Genomic DNA, 14,742 nt, shown 5'->3' on the forward strand with positions numbered 1-14,742 from the left:
CCTACAGACATCGGTCTTGTTTAACAAAATCTGCCTACAAGAAAATCTGTCACCAAAGTACACCAATTTTATAATAAAGATTGTTTTGCATTCTTACCTTAATATGTGTGTTTAGGTTTAACCTAAATCTTCTGAGCGAGCTAAACCTTGTCAGATATTATTGCAATTACAGCCAAAAATATCATTAACAGTGAGGTTACCCAACCGATCAAATAATGCATTCTAGTTTTTATGAGTAGAAATCTAAGAAAACTACATTTAATTAGTTATACTGATTGCTAGGTTGATTTTTAGTTTTGCTCCAAGTGCATAGGTTGCTCTGATTGGAAGTTAATATTAGTTTATTAAAATAATGTTATTTACTGACAATAAGATAAGCTCTATAAAATAAGATTATCAACATATCTTTATCAGGAATGACATTAGTGGTTCAAAATAGAGATTGCAAGGAATTGCACAAAACCCTAATAGAACATTCGGGCAAAAAATGCCTTAAACAGTAAGTATTCAGTTCAAACAACACTTTACAATACGATTTAACTGTTTCTCTATCTATAGCATATTTAGGTAAGAAACCACCATAAGTGCTATAACTGATCAAGAAGACAACAATACTAACAGTAGTTACATGTACACCATGAGGAAAACTGTGCACCAGTTTCAAATTAACCATTGGTGGAGTACAATGTAAACTGAGTTCTTTCTAATGACTGTATACACTTGTTGTATGTATGTTGTAGATCTCTTGGCAAAGTATAGAATGTGGGCATGGCAACCAATTAAGGTTGCAAAATTTATTTCTTTTTCCCAGTGAATACAGTTGTAAGACTTTATACCTTACCTGTTAAAAGGGTGTGTAGATCTACATTGTCATCTAGACATTCATATGCATGACAAGCTTACATGGATTACATGACAAGAAAACTGCAGTTTAAATTTTTTTTTAATGTTTCTATTGAAACAAAGGAATTAAAACTTAAGATAATGTTATAATGTTAATTTCATTGACATACATTGATAGTAAAGTGGTTTAATTAAATTTTGAATGTAATGTAGTACCATACACAGAAAGGAATTTAAAACTGACGCCGGTAGCTGTAGGGTTAAAATGAGATTTTTTTATTGGAAAAATTAATAATTCAATAAAAACTAATTGTTTTTGATACGTTTGTTCTCAGTGTTTTCAAGGTTATGTGGGATTAACCATGCATTGTTTAGAGCAGTGTATAAAAGAGCATCTGAAACCTTGTGTTGGTAATTCTTCAAATATCCACAAACATCTGTATCAGGAATGTGACAAGAACTGGTGAAAAGAACTTTGACAAAATATGTAGTTCCAACAATGAAAGGTTTACGAATAAAAGAGACTGGTAATCAAGAAACTAAAATAAGTATTATCATAACCTGTGAGATAACAGATACTGTATTTTCTGAAGCTTAATTTTATATTTTAAGATGTATAAAGCTACATCTTTCTGATCAAACTCTATGTGAACAGTTTTAATGTAATGCACCAACCCCTAATTTATCTGAAGCTGTATATATATACATATATCAATTTACCATAATTCTGAGTTTACTCTGTGTATCTTCATGAAATTTGGCAAGCTTTTAGTAAACATTAGAAATCTGTTGTACACAAAAAATCTGATTTGTTAATAATGTATTTTTAGTGAAGATTATTATTTGAAGTTGTGGAGTCAATCTGACTCCGATCCTGACTGGCCTGAGACAAAAGTTATATTCATGTTAAGAATAAAAATAATCTTTTTCATCTTGCAGTATTCATATTTCTTTTGCAAAACCTCTAGAATCTTCTAAAGAATATCAAGTTGTTTTTTTTCAGTAAACCTTTATATTTTATCTGTTATTTTTTTACACTCTCACAAACTGTAATAAAATCAGCAATGCATAGTAAAATAAAAGTTAAAAATATAAGTTACTCTTTTTCTTTCTATATTGACTGCATATTGTAACAAACGATTAAACACTATTTATTCTTACAGCCAAAACTGAGACTTTTAGATCTGGGTTCATTTAGTTTTATTATTGCTTTACAGGGTTATTTTATGGGTTATTATTCTGTGTTTTAGGTGCATTATTTAATTAAATAAAACCTTATTAAGTGTAGTAGTACCATTATTATAAAAAGTAGGGTTTCATCAACAGTAGATAGCAAAAAAAAAAGATATAGGTATTATATTTCTTGTTTTTAATGTGAATTTTTAGTTTATTATTACAACTGTAACTAAAATTTAAAAAACTAGAAATATTGTTGAATAAGGTTAGATTAGGTAAAATAAAAAAAAAAATTTTAGGAGCCCATGCATTACGTAATTTGAAAGGGTAACATGAAATACATATTTTCCAAGTGATTTACGACTTGTGTATAACAGATATACATATTATTAAAAAATTTAATCTATTTAGTATAAACAAAGGTAGTTTCGTGTTACAATTTCAAGGCATTTTTAAATCACTATTTATTCTTACAGCCAAAACTGAGACTTTTAGATCTGGGTTCATTTAGTTTTATTATTGCTTTACAGCTGCATTTCTACCTTCTCAAATACACCAAAAGCCATTTATCACAGCAGGACAGTGTTGTGAATACAAATGATCGATTACTAGCACACCATGCTTATATTACAATCATGCCTCTCAATTGCTATGATTGAGAATTACTAGTAACTTTTTATTTTTTCATTTAAGTTTTCTTCTCTAACCCAATAAGTTTCTAGTTTTTACATTTTAGTTACTTTTATAACAACAAATAAAACAATATACATAAGAAACAAGACACTTAGTTCAAGTGTTCAAGCCTTTTCCTAAAGATGAAATACTGTAAGCCTACTTCTTTGTATTTGGTGTTGATGTTTCTTTTGTTTTTTAGATATTGAATTTAGAGCACAAAATATTATGCACAAAAATATAATGTCCTAAAACTACTATAATTTCACTGATTTTATAACTTGACAAACAATACAAAGGCAGGTGGTGAAACTGAGACCAAATATTTACAAACCTGGCTCTTGAATGAACTAGCCTTGTAAAGAACTTAGCAAAGCAAACTCTTTTCTTTCTGTTAGTTATGAATGATCCAATAGCAAATTTCAGAGAGAACTATTGAAATGTTTTGAAAGATGAGGAGCATTGCATGTGGGTTTCAGTTTCTTATTTATATCTTAGTAAATCTAAAAACTTTGAGGCTATTAATTTACATAATCACTTAGCAATATCTGCAGTACTATAGGTATAATATTTGTGCCAAACTCAGATCATATAGGGGTAAAACCAACAGTTTGAAGTGATGAAGTGTCACATGATATAGAGAAGTGAAGATGGAGAGTTTTTTTATTTATCTTTTGAATTAAGAAATTTAAAATTTGAATTACAAACTATATTTTGATGCCATGTTTATTATGTATATTGATAATAAAATTTTGAATGTAACTGTGTAAAAAAAATCATGTGCACATTGACTTCTGCTGTACAAATAGGGTTAACCCTCTTCCTATGGGCAGGTCAAAGTGTGCATGTCATAACTTTTTAGAGAGTTACAATCACAAGTTATTTATGTTAATTTATTATCATGGTTTACAAATAAATTTGTCATAAAATATAGATAATAAATCAAATTTTAATATTATATAAGTTTCAAGTTCTTAATTTTATAAGGAAATATTTTAAAAAATCCTCAATCTCACCCTAGTGCAAAAATTGTAACATTTGCTCTCTAGGTATCCTCTCTTTAATTTATTTATCACCCCTCTGAGAAGTATGGAATATAATGTAATATTATTACTGAGGCAAAACATAATTTTTATAGGCTTCAATCACACTTGATAACAGAGCCATAAAATAGAAAATCAGACCTATCTTGTTACACTCATTTGTCACATTCTCTCTTTCACAAATTGCCTGATGTTTAATACTACATTATTTATAACCAATAGAAAGCCATAGTTTTAACCTGTCAAGTGAAATATTATATTACATTGTTTTCTGTAAAGAGAATTGTATATTTTGCTTCCAGTTCAAACTTTATTCTCATGAGAAAAATATTGATGAAATTAGCTGAATTTTTATGGACTCTTATTTTCTTAGAAAGCCAGAAAAGTTATGATAGTTAGCTGATATTGGGTGATTTTTATGGGTTATTATTCTGTCTTTTAAGTGCATTATTTAACTAAATAAAATCTTATTAAGTGTAGTATTATTATAAAAAGTAGGGTTTCATCAACAGTAGATAGCAAAAAAAAAGATATAGGTATTATATTTCTTGTTTTTAATGTGAATTTTTAATTTATTATTACAACTGTAACTAAAATTTAAAAACTAGAAATATTGTTGAATAAGGTTAGATTAGGTAAAATAAAAAAAAATAATTGAGGAGCCCATGCATTACGTAATTTGAAAGGGTAACATGAAATACATATTTTCCAAGTGATTTACAACTTGTGTATAACAGATATATATATTATTAAAAAATCTAATCTATTTAATATAAACAAAGGTAGTTTCGTGTTACAATTTCAAGGCATTCTTAAAAGAAAAAAAAGTGTAATTTAGATTTATTTCATATTTTTTATGATAGTTACAAGGTCAGTCAAATTGACCAACCTCATATAGGGTTAGGGTTGAGAAAATAACATATATAATATAAAGTTTTACCAATAAAAAATGTTTGAAATTTATTGAGGAGGTTTTTAAAGATTGTTCCAATGAAATTTGACAATTTTCAGATGAAGAAAAGTATTTTTAATCTTAACATGAAAATCATTTTGCACCCAGAGCAGTCAACATTTTGATTCCATATATTCACAGATACATTTTAGTGAAATTACTTCATAAAAAATCTTTATTTTTTGTCTACAAATGATTCTTAATGCTTACTGAAAGTTTGCAAAATTTTGTGAAAATACACAGAACACACCTGAAGTTATAGTATTCAGACTATAAGTTCAATTTGGGGTCATGAACTTGGCCAATTTGAATGAGCCATTAGCAAGAGAGTTAGTGTGTATCAAAGTAATATTCCTCCAGTTATTAAATTGTTTATATACTTTTAAATTTTTAATGTAACATTGCCTGAGTTGATTTTATTTTTATCAATTCAACTGTATTTGAAGAGGCCTAAAGATAATGCAGTTGCAATTGTTTTAAATTTTTTAATGATTAAGCCATTATATGAACATAAAAGTCTGCTGTTTTCTTCTAATCTGTTGTAAAGATTGAATTTTTTGGCACATATAAGTTTCTGTCAACCAACACTGAGTTTAAATCATTATACAATCGTTTGTTCAAGTTAAATAATCATATGCAGTTGTGCTTTACTGAAGATACAGACTTGAACTTTTCTTGTTTAAGTATTATTATTAGTGTAACGTGTTATTACATTTAGTTAAAAAGATATTTTAGGTGTCAGTGTTCATTGATTCCAATAATTGCATGACAATACTACGTTATTCCTGAAATGTAAACTCATTTCAGTAACAAGATTTTACTAGCAAAAATTATTCTTTTATATATATATTTTTTACTTAATAGTTTAAATAACTTAATGTAGTGGACATCCTTTTATGTTTTCCCCACAGATGGGCTTTCCCAAGACTTTACCTTTTTCCTATTTTGTGCCTAAAGTTTATAATCAAGTGAAACAGTTCATCTATGCTTGTCTTAAATTTTCTGAAGACCTTAATCTTAGGTAGGTAAAATTGGTCTTAAGGTTAAAAAACATGTCAGATTTTTCTTTTCTTTTGTACGTGTGTGGTGAGATTTTTTTTCTTTTGTACTTACCGACTTTTGACAAATTAATCTATGTATATAATAGTCAAATGTCTGTCTGTCATGCTCTGTATCTCATGAACATTTAATTACAGAAAAAAACATGTATCAAAATACTTCTTTTCAAGAGTACATTACAGGAAAATTATTAATTTTTTTGCAACTTCTAAAATTTTACATAGAAATCAACAGTGATCTGTGTATCTTCATATGTGCTGAATAATCAATCTGAGAAAAAATTTTATTCAGAACAAAAATGTTTCTTTTTGTGATAGAATTTAACAAAAAATGGAACTTCTTTCATTGACTGATTGAAAGAAATATTTCAAAGATAGGAACATGAATGTGGAAAACAAATAAAGAGAAGAACTTGTTTGAGTATATATTTGCTGTTGTTTTGTTTTTTGATTTGTTTTTTATGTTGGTATTATATACTTGCATGATTTTATTTTGCTATGTTGAATAATTTGAAATGAATTGCATATTTTTCCTTTGACTTATAGAATTGAGATCTGTCAAAAAAAGCACACGAATGTTTCAATTTAAGTTTGATGCAAGTGATAAATTTAGTTATGTTTAGAAGCGATAGTTTATCACAGGTTTGTTTACGTAACTATACGAATCATACCTTGTGTAGTTCAGTTGTTGTGAATTGGCACTTTGTTGTATTATTGTGTCATGTTACTAGAATCTTCTCAGTTTTTCTTATTGTTTTGATTGAGTGTTATTGCTTCTTAATATCTTGTAGTGCGTAGAATGTTCTAGGCCTCGTTCAGGCTATAAATATGTGTACAAAATGTAGTTTGAGTTATATAGAAGACATAGTTATATATAAAAATAAAGTTGGACTGTGTGATTGAGTTTAGCCATAAAGAGCACATAGTTGCGATTTTTGAAGCGAACTTATCACAGACTGTATTGTAATAACAAAGCAGGAAGAATAATTCATTTTGTTGAATCACATTCTAAAGTAACTGAACCAGCTTGTGTGGACTTTGACGAAAAAAGAGACAATTATTTAAAGCTCTGGATACAACCGTGATAACCAACAGTGTAACGAACATTTGTATATATGTTTGACTTGCTTTGATATATTATTTTAAAACAAGTGGACTACATGCTGTTTGTTTGTTGTTGAAGTTTATTGCCAACAGGTCACAGACATATACTGTAAAGAATCTGGACACATGGAATGACAAAATATAGTTTTAAACAGCCCACTAGACAGTCATAGTGCATATACGCTATGATTCAAGTCATTGGATTGAGTGCACATTTTTTATTTATTTATTTATCACTATATTCTTAAAATTTGCCATTGAATTGTTTTAATGGGCATCTGCTAGTTATACAGAAAAGAAATAAATGAAATCTGTAATTTATTATAAAAGATGAATCTTAATGTTTATAGTCAGTCAGCATTCGTTCCGTATGCTTTATCATACCCATAATCTGGCTATAGAAATTTCTTTATAGGTAAAAATTGTCTGAAACAGTAGTTTTCTATATTCAGACAAGGGAATATTAGAAACTGGGTGTGATTGCTATTAGTATCATCAGTACTGATACAGGTAGTTGGTATATTTTGTTTAGTACCTCATAAACATAGCTAATTTTATACATTTTCTCTTCACACTTGCTCCCTCATGGCTCAGTGATAAGCTTCAGGGCTTATAATTTTAAAATTTAGAGTTTGATCCTTGTAATAGGCATTGCACAGATAGCCCATTTTATAGCTTTGCATCTAACAACAGACAAAATACTTTAGGTTTTATATGTACTTGTCTATAGCAACTTTTTTTCCACGCATTCTTATCATTCAGAATAAATTATGTACATCTGAACTGTAGTAACAAATTAAAAATTTTGGCATGTTTTTATTTCATATATTGATCTGATCTGGGTAAGTTTCAATAACATCTGCAAACCCCTTGAAACTTAGATAATACATGCAATACATTGAAGAATGATTGGCAATGCTGCATAAAATGGTTAAAATGGTTACTGCAAAATCTTCTCTGCATATTTTTTGTAACTTTTGCTTCAAATAAAAATCAGAAAAATGTCTTCTTTTTTTAAGTTTTTCATATTTGTTTTAATATAAAAGAGGAATCAATTTTATTTAAAAATTTGAAGCTTAATATTTATATTATGTATTTCTGAAATATTTCATGCTTTGTTCAGATTGTCTGTTCTTTTATTTTTTTGCTACCCGCAGTCAAACTGAAGCAGAAGATATGGTTCGGAAATCAACCAATTTACTGTTAACTAGAACACTTAGTGGTTGTTTATCAACTTTAATCAAGAAACCACATCTAGGACTACAAGAGGTATGGTGTGTATAATCATAAAAATTTACTGATAAAATGTATGACATAGGAAGCTATGTGCAAGAAGACAGATTATTTGAATACTTGAGATTTGGAGGTATCAGAAGACTTACTGAAATATGGTCAATGTAATTATACTGTTTTATTCATTTTGATGGTGTTGCTTTTGTTGTTTACCATCCCACTTATTTTATGACAGAAAAAAATAATTCTTAGTCAAAAGATAATTCTCAACTATTTTGCAAAGGATTGTGACTAATACAACACAGTATCTGAATGCAGATATATATGCATTTAAGTAACTATGAAATACCTTTATAACAATTTGTAATAGATCGTCATAGAATATAATGATGCCCTTGTCAGTTAGTGATCTAAAATGAAGTAACTCAAACTGCTGTTGCTGAACTGCCATTCCTTTTACTTGCAAATGGTAGTACCACAGTCATTACACTTGTTCATGGATCTTATTTTTAATAGCAGATGTGAGTTGGACTTTAACCCTTAACAGATAGTGTTAGTTTATTGGATCAGAACCCTTGTGTGAAGCTGTACATAATTCTGAATTTATTAAGTGTATCTTCATGAAATTTTCTAAGGTTATTATTTTTCATAAAGATTGCAAGTCTGTTGTACACACAAACAAACAACAGTTTTTTTTAATACACAAAATATTTTTACTAAACTATTTTCTGTGTCATTTTAAATGCTCTGAGTGTAAGGTGATTTTCATGCTAAGAATAAAAATACTTCATTTCATCTTACAGTTTTCATATTTAGTTTGCATAATCTCTTGAACCTTCCAAATGGATAGCAAAACTTTTTAAAAGGTAAAACTTTGTATTTATCTGTTATTTTCTGTACCTAACACTAACTATAGCTGAATCATTAAACTGGAATTATAATTTGAAAATTATGAAATAAAATGAACTTTTTTTCATGAAGTTCTGCACTCATCAATTAATGAGTTAAAATTGTCTCTAACTTTTTGCCACAAAGAAAACATTTCACCTCTGAAATTTGCATTTTAAAACAAATAATACATAATTATCTCAACTTGAATGTCAAAGACAAACTATATTTTAACTGTCTTTCTAAGTAAGGTATAACTAGGTTATAAAATGTTAACTGCCATGAGTGGCAGCTTCCCTTACTACAAAGTTAAACAATCAAAATGTCTTGTTACTTATAACTGCTTCAAATTTCAAAAAGACTGTTGGAAGCATGAAATTGAAAGAAGCTATTATTTATTTGTTATAAAAAAAAAGTATGTCAAATAAGATATGGTCTTGGAAACTGCCAAGAGATTAACTTAAAATAGCTATTTCTGGCCCATTTTTTTCACCCTTCTTTGAAAAATAGATATTTGCTACTTTAAAATCTTCACTTTCAGTTTTTGCAACACATTTTGTCAAAACAACCCTACATATTCTTCAAAAATGGTATTGAAAATCATAATCCTGAACTGAAAATAAAAATATTCTCACAGCAACCACCCTAGCAATGGAATTCATGGCTATTTGCAACCTCTTTGATGGTAATTTTTTCAGTTTTTGTGACACAAAATCAATGCATTATAAAGTGGCTGGTCTTAAAAGACTACACCAATGCTGAAACAGTTTGCTAACTTCACTCTGGTGAAGCTAACAAAGCTTCAAGTAAATAGTGTTCAACTCCATGTGATACTTCTATGACTGCTACTATGTCCACTCTTTTGTCTTTTGAAAGTTAAATTCCTCACTGTAAGGTTTTATTTACTGCCAAAAAGTTTAAAGATTTGGATGAATTTCCCTTTCCTTATACACTGAAGAAATTTCAATGGCAGAAGAAGAAGAAAATGAAAGTTCCATGGGAACCAGCAATGTAGCAGAACTGAGCCACATACTACTACATGAGATCAATCTTGAGGATGGAAAATTGTTAAAATAATGGTGAAACCTTGAAGTGATGGCAACTTTCATTTTTAATCACTTTTTTTCTCCATTCCATTTTTTTCCCTACCTGACAGACAAAAACAATTGTAGTTTTGTCAAATTTTCATGGATTTCTACCAAATTTTCACATAAAACATCTTGGAAATACTGCAGGGATAAACCAAAACATGGGTCGTAAAAAGTTACACCCTAACTATAAGAGGTCTGTAACTCGAGGGTTGATTTGTAACATTGAAAATAAATAAATTTTTTGTTTTCCTCTTCTTCTGTGATAATCTGACATTTGTCTTCTTAAGCTTTAAATTGATGTATAATTTAGTTGGGTCGTGTTATTAAACTTTAAGATACTGTGATTTTAGATAATCTGAATCTGAGCTCATAAATATGCTCATACTAATGAAATAACTTGCATAATTAATTGGAAGTAAATTATTTTGTGTTACTTTCAAGTTCATCAAACTTTGAGGTCCTTAGTTTTTCCTAGAGTCCAAAACTAGTAATGCATACATCAGTGGGCTATAAGCAAATAATACCCAATGCATGAGCTTTTTTCTAATATATTAAACTGATCAATGAAGAACTTTTTACTTTTTTAATTATGTAATAGAATAAACAATTAAGAAAAACTTTCTTCAGTTGAAACTGTCCACCTGTTTGTACCATTGTTAAATACCAGATAAACAAGTATAATGAAGTATTATGCATTGAAGTGCTCCAATCTACCATTATGATTCTATCACCATTGATTAATACCAGATACACAAGTATAATGAAGTATTATGCATTGAAGTGCTCCAATCTACCATTATGATTCTATCACCATTGATAAATACCAGATAAACAAGTATAATGAAGTATTATGCATTGAAGTGCTCCAATCTACCATTATGATTCTATCACCATTGATTAATACTTCAGCTTTTGTTTTTGGCATTAAACCATTTTAGTTTAATATTTGATGGTATTTGATCTAGAGATGGTTTTTCATTACTGTAAATAAATAGAAGAAATCCTGGTAGTTTTTTAAATTTTATTGTGTTCAAAAGCCAATTAGGACATCTCGGCCTTTCCATTATAAACTGTTATTTATTTGATTTTTTGTTCTACTTAAAAAAGCTAGTACACAACTATGAGATGTTACACTGCAGCATGATAAAATTAGAAAAGAAGGTACACTATGATTTAGCAAGATATCAGTTTTTGTATGGCATATAATAATAGTATGAGTATGAAACTTTTAAAAAAACATCACTAAGAAAATAGATATTCTCAAGTTATGTTGTGTATGCTACCTGTGCTGTTGAAGATAATCCAACAGTTGATATAGTAATAACACTCATCTAACCATCTGATGGATCACTGACTTAAGTATTATAAATTTAAAGACTTAATATTTCATAAACTGTTGATAGATAGTATATCATTTAAGGCTTTTTATCTTTTAATCCACCTGGGCTGATGAGCTTGGGTATTGAGCAAAAGTAGCAGCATACAACAGATAGTGTGGTTGAAACAGTTTCTTCTTTACATAAAAAACAAGACAATTGTACATTTCACAAATACCTGATGATGTCTTTACTGGCAAAATAATGGACGTAATAAATGATGCATTTGTGAAATGTACAATTGTCTTGTTTTTCCTCAATTCTGTAATTATGGAGTTTCACCAAGTACCATCTGTTTCAAGTATCAGTTGTATTTCCTTCTTTTGTTACTCACACTTCCTAAGTTGAAACATTGTTTGTAATGCTGTTACTCATGCTTCCTACTGATTGAAACACTGTTTTCTCGTGCTTCCTATTGACTGAAATATTGTTTATCCATTCTTCCTAATGACTGAAATACTGTTCCTCATGCTTCCTACTGATTGAAATGCTGTTACTGAAGCTTTCTACTGATTTGAAATGTTGTTATTCATGCTTCCTACCGATTGAAATGATGCTTACTCATGCTTCCTACTGATTGAAATGCTGTTTGCTCATGCTTCCTACTGATTGAAATGCTGTTTGCTCATGCTTCCTACTGATTGAAATGCTGTTTGCTCATGCTTCCTGTTGATTGAAATGCTGTTTACTCATGCTTCCTGTTGATTGAAATGCTGTTTACTCATGCTTCCTGTTGATTGAAATGCTGTTTACTCATGATTCCTACTAATTGAAATGCTGTTACTCGTGCTTCCTATTGATTGAAATGCTGTTTACTCATGATTCCTACTGATTGAAATGCTGTTACTCGTGCTTCCTATTGATTGAAATGCTGTTTACTCATGATTCCTACTGATTGAAATGCTGTTTACTCATGATTCCTACTGATTGAAATGCTGTTTACTCATGATTCCTACTGATTGAAATGCTGTTTACTCATGATTCCTACTGATTGAAATGCTGTTTACTCATGATTCCTACTGATTGAAATGCTGTTTACTCATGATTCCTACTGATTGAAATGCTGTTACTCGTGCTTCCTACTGATTGAAATGCTGTTTACTCATGCTTCCTACTGATTGAAGTGCTGTTACTCGTGCTTCCTAATGACTGAAATGCTGTTACTCAAGCTTTACACTGATTGAAATGCTGTTTACTCATGCTTCCTACTGATTGAAATGCTGTTTACTCATGCTTCCTACTGATTGAAATGCTGTTTACTCATGTTTCTTAATGACTGAAATGCTGTTACTCAAGCTTTCTACTGATTTGAAATGTTGTTATTCATGCTTCCTACTGATTGAAATACTGTTTACTCATGCTTCTTACTGACTGAAACGCTGTTTACTCGTGCTTCCTAATGACTGAAATACTGTTACTCGTGCTTCCTACTGAAAACCTTTAGCATAGAGATGATTCAGTTTTAATTTATTTAATTATTCAGTGTCAGGTAAAATTTTGCAACTTCACATTTGTTATTTCTATTTTCAAAAAAGATAAATCTATTGCAAGAAATTTCATGTTTTCCAGTGAGCTTTCAGTTAGTCACCTACAGGTTGTTTGCTTCCAACCTTTTCTTGAATACTTTGTGTGAATGTTTATTTCATGTAATAATATTTCTAAACTTAATGTTTAGTAAAAACCTAATTTAATTTAAAATTGTAATCACATTCTATTATGACAGACAAGTCATAATTATAAAAAGTTTTTGCTAAATTTAAAATTCCCTGTGTTCAGCTGAATGCATAATGGATTTGATATACCTTGGCAATCTGGTAGTTAAAACATTCAGACAAAACACGAGCACTCTGTGGACTTCTGGATGGTATCTTGTTTTATTTCTGTCTAAAATATGTGGCATAAAGCTGTCTCGGTAAAAACTGTTAACAAAACACTTAAATTATTTGTAATAATGTGAAGCAGTGTCTAGATGTTATTTGTGAAAAGAAACAATGTGTGATTACAAGTAGTAGTATCTGGATATTAGTAATTACAAGAAACTGTGTCTGTTAATTATTAGTTAAAATAAACCATGTTTATAGTCATTATTTTTAAAATAAGTGATTGGTTGTCATAATAGCCACAGATGGTTCCTAAAAAAACAGATATTGACAGACCTGGTTGGGAATTCATTGTCTTGCAGAGCAATATCATTCCGAATAAGACTGCTGAAGCATTCAAGCTTTCGTAAAAGCACAAGGATGGAGCTGGAAGCCATAAAATAAGCTTTCCTCTGGATATTTGAAAGTAATGAACTCAAATTAACAGTGCCACCAGCATTATATTTTCAACTGACTAACAGGTAGTGTGGTTAGTCTTCAGGTGGATGACAAAAAGTAAAGCAACTGCAATGTAAGACCATCACCTGGATATACATACCAGGTTATGTTATGCAGGGTAAAGCTAAATGGGGAAGATGATAAGCTCTCAGTAGAAGCCCCTTCATAAAATCTTGCACAACTTTACTGTCAGAAAATCAATCATCTTTGCTCTAGAAATGCAAAAGCAGCTGTCATAGAAGGTCTTCACTAGAGCTGGACAGTTAGTGGTACTTGTTAATGGATTAGTACAATGTTCCTCATACCATGGGATGTACAAAAAAAGTTGGAAATGGGTGCTCAGCTGCTTGCTTTCCATCTAGTCAGCAGTTCACCAAAAACAGCAACAAAAAGTTGGCAGCAGCTGCTGTAATGAGTTATCTTCCCTCTAATTAGCAGTTAAACAACAATAAAAAAACAAGAAGGTGATGGTTGGTGCTGTCAGCCATTTCCCTTCTTTCTAGTCAACAGTTAAAATTAGTGACAGTAGCTTTGCTATAAGAAGAAAGGGTGAGCAAGTTTGATGGCAGTAGTTGGAGTAATTAAAAATGGTAATAATCAGAAACCCTAAGTGTGCTTTTTTTAGTTATTTTCACAATGCTCAATTTAATATTAATTTTGATTAGTCCATAGGACACTGATCGATGTAATTGCTGCTCATAGGTAATCAGTTAAATTGCCCAGCTCTAGTCTTCATTAACATTTGGAGGAAATGAGACTGCTGGTAGGCAAAGTACCTTATTGTGTAGCTAGGAAAAACAAAAGAATGATGAATCGGTTGAGAATTAAACAGCTATAAGGCTATTGGTAACATCATTAAATAAATTGTTCTACTTCCCCATAAGAAGATCATCACCTGTAGGCACAACTTTTGGATTTTCACCTACCATATTTTTCGGAATATAAGACCCACCCTTATTTTGAAGACAAAGTTTGGGGGGGGGGAACT

At 30.0% G+C, this 14,742-nt stretch overlaps 1 protein-coding gene across 1 annotated transcript in view; it reads left to right on the forward strand.

Annotated features, from left to right (window-relative positions):
- Positions 1-14,742, forward strand: part of LOC106471390 (exocyst complex component 6-like) — a gene marked incomplete at its 5' end in the record, with an annotated part of 82,025 nt that overhangs the window by 20,095 nt on the left and 47,188 nt on the right. The window contains 2 exons of the mRNA XM_013931988.2: positions 5,598-5,707; positions 8,006-8,117. Of these exons, the coding sequence (XP_013787442.1) occupies positions 5,598-5,707; positions 8,006-8,117 (222 nt within the window). The remainder of the gene's footprint in view (positions 1-5,597; positions 5,708-8,005; positions 8,118-14,742) is intronic.

The sequence above is a fragment of the Limulus polyphemus genome, unplaced genomic scaffold (genome assembly GCF_000517525.1).
Source record: "Limulus polyphemus unplaced genomic scaffold, Limulus_polyphemus-2.1.2 Scaffold4593, whole genome shotgun sequence".
Taxonomy (NCBI): domain Eukaryota; kingdom Metazoa; phylum Arthropoda; class Merostomata; order Xiphosura; family Limulidae; genus Limulus; species Limulus polyphemus.